Consider the following 9,860-nt stretch of genomic DNA (forward strand, 5'->3'; position numbering starts at 1 on the left):
AGGCCCTGTACACACTAGGCGTTTTTCAACGCGCGTTTTAAAGAACCAAGAGTTCTATGTAGCCGTACACACTCAAACGCCAAGCGCGCGTTAAACGCGCGTTTATAGATTTTTGTTAAAACGCGCGTTTTGCGGGCACTTTATGGGCGCTTTGAGATATATGTGCTGCCTTATAGCGACGATGGAGGAGCACACACAATCAATTACTTTCTCGTCCATTTCCAAACTGAGCCAGTGCTAAACGCCGAACTAACGCTCGTCGAACGCCGAGCTAACGCGCGTTGAAAAACGCCTAGTGTGTACAGGGCCTTAAACGAGGCTTAATTTTCTAATTTTTAACGATACAATAGCGACAATTATTATTTTTAAAAATTTTGTTAGACTTAACATCGATGAAAATTCAACGCGAAATAGGTTAATAGCGATATACTAATTACATGGGATATAATAATATACTACACTAATAATGGATTTTTTTCATACTTTTCGGTTATCCGACTTTTCAATTATCCAACCAACCCCAGTCCCCAATTGGGTCGGATAATCGAGGCTCTACTGTATTAATATTGGTTTACGTTAATCAAATTTATGACATAGTTTAAAACATTTTAAAAATTAAATCTGATTTTATCAAAGTGAAATACATATTTATCCACGAAAGAGCAAAAGCATTTTATAAAGAAATTCCATAGATTCTCTCACCATAAAACAATACTTAAGTTTAAAGAATTAGAACATTTCTATTCGAAATTTTAACATCGATAAGCTAAACTTTAAATGAAACGAATAAACCGTAAGTTTACATTAAAAATAATAATAATAATTTTGTAAATTTTGAGAAATTAATTACACGCTAATATTTTAAAATCAGTTATTTAAATCTTAATTGTTCGTATTCTCCATCATATTGAAATCCTCTTAACATTTGTTATTTTTATTTCGTTCTTCAAAAATTTACTTACAATTTTGTTATGACTTTCAATCTATTTTTAATTTTTACTTCATTAAATTTTAATTTAAAAGCATATTTAATTTATTAAAAAATAGAACATCTCTTTTAAATACTTACGAAATGTTCGTTTCCATAGTTTTAAGAGTTTTGATTAATTCGAATGCAATTTCTGTTTTATTGATATTTTGCCGGCTGTTATCAATAACTGCAAGTTCCCGGTTAGTCTGTCAGCTTCTGTTAAAGCCCTATTTCTGCTACATGATGATCTTTGTGAGCCACCCTAAGCCATCCTTCTGAAACTCCAGAGGAACATATCATTAAAAAGGACTGCGATCTTGGACCTGTTCCCGGAATTTTCGAATGTCACTGTCCGCAAGGACTAAAGGATTGAAACAGGCCACCCTTCTCTTTGCGGCCTTAAACCAGGTTTATGGAATCATACAGAAGGACAGGAAGGATAATCCTATTGTTGTAGGATAACAGGAAGGATCCTACAACAATAGGAGAAAACTCCAAGGAACACCTTCCTCATCTAACTTTTGATGAGGTGACCCGTACAAACGGTAAACCCAGCAATATAACTAGAGTCATCGCAATAACCCTAAATAAAAAAATCAACACTGAAAAACCAGGGAGTAACCTTGCTTTGATTGTTTACCCGAAACAGAATTCAGAGGAAAAGATTGACGTGGAAGAAATCATCAAACACATTATAGCAAACGTTCATCCGAATAAGCTTAATTTAAAAGCAAACGCGAAATCGATAAGACACGTTTCAGGAGAAGGACTCTGTCTCCGTGTAAGCAATGCTAAGGGAAAGAGTAAACCCTTCGTAGCGCGATAGAAGCGTTACCAAATGTTAAGGACAGAATTAAATGTAAACTGTCAGAGGGAAGACGCCTTCGCATGATTTTACTAAACGTCCAAGACGAAGAAATAACAGAAGTCATATTCGAACAGAATACAAGCATGTGAGATGATTACGATATCGAGCGTTTTCGGTGGGTATGAGGTGTAAACGTGTAAATTTTTCTGCTAAATACATAATTTCGACATGCAAAGTCGATCGTTACCGCAGAACTGACGACTACTTATCAATTTTTAACACTCCATCACGTGAGCACTAAGAGAGTCTCTTTTTAGCAGGCCCACAATGGGGTGACCGGGTGGTAAGGGACGAGGCCGACGTATCCGAACGAACTACCCCCCCCGAAAAATTCCTGGGGATGTTTCGAACCCTGGTTCCCCAAAGCGGTAGGCTGCCACCTTGACCGCTCGGCCATCCAGCCTTTGGTACTGTATGCGTCCTCTTAAGACAGGTTTTTGTTGTCGTGTTAAGTGTTATATAAGAAGTGTAAAAAAAACACTTTCGTAGCCCCGAAGAAATCGGTAATTTTATGAAGCTGTTGAATTTTGTCACAGTTTATTTCGGTACAGTAAATGTTCGTGTAAGACGTGTTATCCCCTAACCAGTGGAATTTATTTAATACATTTCTATAGAAAACTTAATTTGTTTGTGTGTGCATTTCAATAATGCATATCTGATTTAAATGGTAGATCTAATAAGGTCGTGTGTGACTGTTGAAATTATAATTTAGACATTTTAAAAATATTATTCTCAAGTTATGATGTCTATTAAGGTGTCAACAATGTCGACTACATAATAATTTTGATCGGCATTTTGTTATCGAGTATTATTTGATGTTGCATAAAATTAAAGGTAAATTTTTCTAATTGCAGAAATGATTCTTGAGTTAATTAAGAAGTATATTTTTAGCAATTCAAATAAAAATTTTTTGTAAAATTACAAATTTTTTAACTGTATTTAATTATTTTCTTTTATAAAGTTTTTGTTTCTTGATTTATTACTAAAAAATCAAATTAACATTTTCAAGTTTGAATTTTAGAATATTCTTTTTAATATGGCAAGAGGAGAGTCAACAGAAGTGGTAAGTTTGTTTTCATATTTTCAATTTTTTTTTTTAATTGAAAATAATTGTGAAAATTAATTTTTTTTTAGATTAAAAGAGAAAATTGGCAAGAATATCAATCATCAGTTCAATCTACTTTCTTGTATTTATATCATAGTAAAGTGCTTAGTGATGTTGTTTTTCTTATTGAAGACGAAGATAAAACACAGAAGAAATTTTTTTCGCACAAATTTTTCTTATCAGCCAGAAGTGCCATTTTTGAGTCATTATTTTCCTTCAACACAGATGCAGAAATTCATATTTCCGATATCTCATCACAAGGATTTGAGACAATGCTGAGGTAAAATTTCATATCATAATTGTGAATTATTAAAATATTCAGATATGCGGTCAAAGGGTTGTCCATAAATGACAAGGGAAGGGGTTGAGCTTCAGAGGACATCCGTTTATTCATTTTTTCTGTATGTTTCGTTTCTGCTTATGGTGCCTATTAATCACAGAGTGATAAAGGTTTTAAGGGGGGTTCAGTTTTGTTGGAAGTCCGAAGAGAAGAGGAGAAGTAAAAAATTTCAAGAAAAATTCTGACGTAATTTATGGACAGTGCCTAACATTGGTGCGACATTTGAATGAAAAATGTCGCACCAATCTATATCTATATACTAATATAAAGAGGTAATGTTTGTATGTAAGTTTGTATGCAGCAGGTAATCTCCGAAACTACTCATCCGATTTCAAAAATTCTTTCACCAGTATTTAGAATGGAACTTCAGGGTGGACATAGGCTGTATGTTATTCCGTTAAACATTCATATAAATTAAATGATATCATCTACGGTTAAGGCTTTTATGCCCACAGATGGCGCTACGAGTACGACACCCTAATTTTGCTTTTCTGTGAGGCATTATGCTTTTCTGTGAAAATGAACTAAAGCGGATCATCATCTATCTATTTATATAAATAAAAATGTAATGTTCGTTTGTTCCTACCGATTCCTTTGAAATTTTGACACAACGCTGCATTCGAATACGCACGTGTTTTTATATAATATACGTGTCGAAATTCAACCCCACTGAAGGGAGATGGTTAAGATTAAGGCTTACGGTAAAGAACTCTGCTTCTATTTATACTATTTTAGATGCGGGTTTTTGCATTTTTGATTGCGTTTTAATAGGGTACTTCAACAGAATGTACACTAAGAAGAAATTTTTCGAAAAATCCCCCCCACGGGGGAAGTGTTATAAATTTATAATAGATACATTTTGAGCCACAACAACGCGTGGGGTCTGCTAGTTACTCATAATTAGCGGCCGGATGGCCGAGCGGTCAAGGTGGCAGTCTACCGCTCTGGGGAACCCGGGTTCGAATCCGAATGGGTCGAAAAAATCCCCAGGAATTTTTCGGAGGGTGGTCCGTTCAGATATGTCAGGCCCCGTCCCTCACCACCCGGCAGCCCTATTGTGGGCCTGGCCGAACCCATAATGGGCTTGCAAAAAGAGGCCCTCTTAGTGCCCACGGGGCAGAAAGAGTTAAAAAAAATTACTCATAATTCATTGGAAAGTAGCGTTCAATATATGTTGAGATCAGCGCTTAGTCAGCGTTGAAAATTGGAATGTCTCCTATATAAAAACGAAACCCAGCGACAGTCAGGTTCATTTAGTACTATCGCCAACAACTGCAACACTTGGTTTATACCGGTAGGAGAGCTAGAATAAGAGAACACTGCATTGTATGGGGGATTTCACCAATTCTCGAACTATGTTAGAGCAAAACCGTGTTGTAGGAATGTGTTGTACGAAGGATATTATCAAAAGTAGTCATTAGACCACCCAAATGAGGACCTAACATACCAGGTTAACTTACCCGTGAAAATTTCCCTAGAGTGACAGGTGTGTGAATTTACTTTTCCATCCTGCCATCAATCTAGTTAGTATTATACAGTATTATACTATAAGACCAATTTTTAAAAATACGGTCGACCCCCTATAACACTGTTGATAATTCCGTTTTATATGAATTCCATGTTGTACGAGTCACTTAGATTTTACAAATACGTGTGCCGGGCTATGAGCGGCTCACGTATTTGTAAAATCTAAGTGACTCGTACAACATGGAATTCATATAAAACGGAATTATTTACAGTGTTATAGGGGATCTACTGTATCACTCTAATAAAACTTTCTCAAGAACCTGCATTTGAAATTAACAATTGTAAAATACAAAACGAGCTTATTTTTGAATTTACAATGAATAGAAAATGAATAATACCTAAGTTATGCTATAAGATCAGCTATATTATCATTATTGAAAAATATTAAGCCTAAGTTGTTACTACTACTACTGTTTATGTCAGTGGTTCTCAACCGGGAGTACATGTACCCCTAGGGGTACGAGAGTAAATCAAAGGAGTACATCTATCTTTCATTATAAAATGGCGTATGTTAATCAATTTGCTGTAAATTATTAACACAAGAAACAAGAAATAACAAAAACTTGCTTCAAAATATCCCAGTGTGAACACCGATTTCCTTTTTAACAGTCTAAACCAGTGATGGGCAAACTACGGCCTGCGGGCCAGATGCGGCCCCCTGAAATGTTCTATCCGGCCCGCGCGACATTATTCCTAATCTGACGAGTAAAAAAGAATACAGGCTGTGGTGGTTGATGCACCACTTAACTTGAGTGTTCGTTGATTATATAAAATAACCGAAGCTTTATATCTCACCATGAAAGTTTATTTACAATCATGTACAAAATTTTGTTTTACACTTATTGAGTAAAAGCTCGATCGGTTACAAGCATGCTTCGGTACAGAACATCCACTCGTCGTGCGTAGCGTAGCCGAAAGAGAGAAAAAGAAATATGGCAGACGGCCTGCACATGTTTTTATAGCGCCACCTGGATTTTCAGATGCAGCGCTAGGTTACAATTATATTGGCCCGCCTAAAGTGTTCTTCTTTTCCTTTGGCCCGCTCTTTAAAAAGTTTGCCCATCACTGGTCTAAACAACTTGTTTATCCACTTGATTTACCTGTCTATTTGTGCCATTAGTGCCGAGTGAACCTGTAGTCTAGTAAAGTTACGGTTTAACCGAGCATTAATTTTAGAATAGAAAAAAAATTTATCGCAACAAATATCCCATTAAATTTTGTTAGAAATTATTATAGAATAATTTAAATTTTCTTAATTATAATTATTTATTTTTAGGAAATGTAATTTATGCATGTGTTGAAATGACTTCTGTGATTTTATATAACATACTTGCCAAATAATAATAAATAAATGTATGTACCGGATTAAATTTATTATTATTTACGTGAAATAAGTAATTCACTTTTAGTTATAGTTATTTAGTCAGTTTTTTATGGTGCTCAGTTATAAGGGCTGTAACGTAGTAATTATAAAATTTACATACAAAAATATAAGGGGTACTTGAGAAACAACTAATGGGCTAAAGGGGTACATCAACAAAAAAGGTTGAGAACCACTGGTTTATGTAATAATTTATATACAGTACTGTATTTGGTAAAATTATAGTTTCTTACCATTACGTTGTTTCTTCTTGATTTTTGTTTTAACGGACACATATTCGATAGGAATTTCCGGAACACAAAAAATTATGGCACTTGTGCAGTTTAGGGAGTACAGCAGTTTGAAAGGTTTTCTTCAATAAAATTAATCGATTCTAGACTAGTTTGACTCAAACATTTCCAAAACGCGTATAATTTCGTGGGAATGATCCATATAAAATATATTGTAAGCAAAAAAGTTGTAGGAATACTTACCAAGTGTGCACCATTTGAAAACGACATTGTTCAAGCTTGTTTTCGTCGCGGAGCGGCACATTGGATGGCGGACGGGCACGAAGCGTGTCACGTGGCATTTTGCGGAGCCATTCGGTCACGTCACCATTCACTCGCATCTCTGACGTGTTTCCTCATCAAGGTCCTAGATTATATTCTAGGACCTTGTTTCCTCATAACTTATTCTCGCGGAAGAATTCGCTGAACTTTGGAGACATCGTTAATTGCCTGGGCGAAGCCCACGCTTCTGGGGTAGCATTTGCACTTTCCTGTTCAATTTTTCTTTTTTAAATTTCCATGTTAGATTTTGATGATTTTAGTGTCAAAATGCTCAGTAGAACCCTGGCATGTGCACGAATTACTTTTTGGAAAATATAATTAACTCTGAGAAAAGATATATTCAAAAAAACAAAAGTGTCGACTTTCGCTCTTTGAAGCTTAATAACTAAAAAGTCTTTTGATATTTTTGGGTGCTGCTTTTTGGAATATAAAGCCACACAGTTGTTTAATATTGTTCCAGAGTTTGGTTGAACTACGGAAAAGTTATCAGAGTTCAAAGAAAAAGGAACCAGATTTGCATCCCTCATCCCCACTAGATTGTTTCTGCTGTAACTGTGTGCCTGGGCCTGCACCGATTTAAAGGAAATGTCATTTTCTTTCGTCAACATTCAGTACGCCCAACTCCTTCCTCTCATCCCATCGGAAATTTTCAACTTTTATGTAACTACTTCAAATATATGTTTTTTTAGACATGCCAAGCAACTCACCGACTGGCTGACTCAGTGGAGACTGGACAAAATATCAAATGCAGCTGCTTTTAACGAGCGACTCCAATTTATCCAAGACTTTTCCCGCTTAAATGCCAATTGATTATTCTTTTATTTCTTATTTTTTTTTTAGTTTAATTTAATTTCTTTGTTACACTTTTCTTTTTTATCCATACTTTTCATCATATTTTTTTTCTTTTCTCAACAATAAATCACTTACTGGTATATATCTTTCATTATTGTTTTCACAGTTAATCCATTTAGCATCTTCTGTTTAGTATGTTAGTTACATTTTGTCATTCTTGCATGTTTCGATGTGGTTGTCAGAATCAGGATCTTGACTACCATCTTCTTATTAAAACTCGACATCTCCAATTTGTTTTCCTAATTATTCTTCAGTTGATAAGCTCTTGACTTCATGAACTTCATCTTGACTTCCCTTGCTCAATTTTCCAAAAATGGTTCTATGAATCTTTGAATAAATGTGCTGTTTGACTCTAGACAATCTGAAGAAGTAGAATTTTAGTTAAATTCCTTATCTGTCACTCTAAACTGTATTCCCCTATACAATGCAGTACTTAAATGTGTTTCCCATACTTTTCAACATTCTGTTTATTTGAATCCTGGGGTTTAATCAAGAAAATATATTTTTGAAGCATAATGTTAAAGCTTAGCTTTTTTTATTTTTAATACATAAAAGTAATCCTTTATTTAAAATAAAGTACTGTATTAAAAATATAATTCTTAGTTCTTTTTGAAGTTCCTAGAAAGATTCTGAAAGTATTTGTTCTACAAATAAATTAGATTGAAATTATTTTTTCTTTGCAGATTTTTATACACGGATGGCATTAATTTGACAAGTGTTCAGCAAGCTATAGATGCTTTTCGTGCAGCTAAAAAATATGGATTACCATTTATGGAGAAACAATGTCAAGATTATGTTAGCAGCAGGATAACTACCGAATCTGTCTGTCAAATTTACGAATTAATTTGCAAAACAGAAATGTCAAAAGCTTTATATGAATGCCTAGTTATAATCAGTGAGAATCCTACAAAAGTATTTAAATCAGCTGGCTTTATACATTGCCAGTTATCAACAATACTTATGATCACGAAAAGATCTAATATGGCTTTAACTTCAGAATATAATCTATTTACTGCCATTGTCAACTGGAGTAGAGAAGAATGCATAAGACAAAACTTGGATATAGAAAGCAATCTTCGGAATATAATTAAACCTTTACTCCCTCATATTCGATTTTTAACCATGTATCCATTTGAATATGCAAAAATAATAGATGATACTAATCTATTTGGCATAAGTGAAGCTTATGCCATACTTTTGAAACTTCTTATACCTAAAGCAACAATCAGTTTACCAAAATATTTAAACTGCAAACTGACTTCTAGAAACTTTTTACAATATTTTACTTGTCGACCTTACTTATCTAGGAACCAAGAACCATCAGAAACACTCAAAGAAAATGATGTTTTCAGTATAACATTTCAAATATTAAAATCTGACATTTTTATATTGGGAATAACATTATCTGTACTTCAACAAAATCAGTATATTCAGAAATCAGAATTAAGAACAATTATTCAAATTAAGCTTTCAAGTGCAAAGAAATCTGAACAATATTTGGCAGAAATGAAGTTGAATAAATATAGAGAACCTTTTCTGGCTTTTCCTTATCCTGTATTAATAAAAGAAGGGGAAATTGTGAACATTAAAGCTCAAATACAAAATGTTGATAAACTTGCACCCATGTTACTTTATCGATATCAAGAACTAGTTTGTAAATTTCAACAGAATGATGCCGAATTTATATTTGATTATGATAATATACTAGAAACTAGAGAAACTCATCAGATCAGTTCTCTGCATTATTATATTTAAATAGACAATTAAATGCTAAATCAATAATCAGAAACAAATAAATAATTCTTATAAACAAATATTTTTATTTGCAATTATAATACACCTTTTAAATGCAATAACATAAATCTTTAAATATAGATTTTGTTTTAAAATTATATTTTAAATCGAAATAAATTTCACTTTTAGACATAAAATTAATGTTTTTTTTTAAGTTTAAGGATGCACTGATATAGTTTTTTTTTTTTAATTTAACTGGTTTGATTAATTTGGCCAATTATTAATAATTTTGCAATAAACCAAAACCATCTTCAATGATACTTGATAATATCCTAATGCTAAAGTATTTCAACAGATTAATAGATTGAATGAAGCAAAAACACATACAAATTTAAAACAGTTACAAAATTTAATCAAAAACAAAATAATGTGTTGTAACAAAGATGATTGATTGAACACTGAATTCAAGTTACTTTAAACTTATTAAATGTCAAATTCAGAAAATAATTATTACTTTTGACATTGCTTGAGT

At 33.4% G+C, this 9,860-nt stretch overlaps 1 protein-coding gene across 4 annotated transcripts in view; it reads left to right on the plus strand.

Annotated features, from left to right (window-relative positions):
- Positions 1 to 9,417, plus strand: part of LOC111618055 (BTB/POZ domain-containing protein 2-like) — a 15,056-nt gene extending 5,639 nt beyond the window's left edge. The window contains exons 1-4 of one of the 4 annotated variants that reach the window (XM_023359479.1): positions 605 to 793; positions 2,860 to 2,901; positions 2,973 to 3,223; positions 8,278 to 9,417. In XM_023359479.1, coding sequence (XP_023215247.1) covers positions 2,875 to 2,901; positions 2,973 to 3,223; positions 8,278 to 9,349 — 1,350 coding nt within the window. In that variant the 5' untranslated portion in view covers positions 605 to 793; positions 2,860 to 2,874 and the 3' untranslated portion in view covers positions 9,350 to 9,417. Of the gene's footprint in view, positions 1 to 604; positions 794 to 1,667; positions 1,954 to 2,599; positions 2,673 to 2,859; positions 2,902 to 2,972; positions 3,224 to 8,277 lie in introns of those variants that run through there. The other 3 variants (XM_023359482.1, XM_023359481.1, XM_023359480.1) reach the window with 3 other exon arrangements.
- The last annotated feature ends 443 nt before the right edge of the window (positions 9,418 to 9,860 follow it).

The sequence above is a fragment of the Centruroides sculpturatus genome, unplaced genomic scaffold, assembly GCF_000671375.1.
Source record: "Centruroides sculpturatus isolate CEXI.00-Female unplaced genomic scaffold, Cexi_2.0 scaffold47, whole genome shotgun sequence".
Lineage (NCBI taxonomy): Eukaryota > Metazoa > Arthropoda > Arachnida > Scorpiones > Buthidae > Centruroides > Centruroides sculpturatus.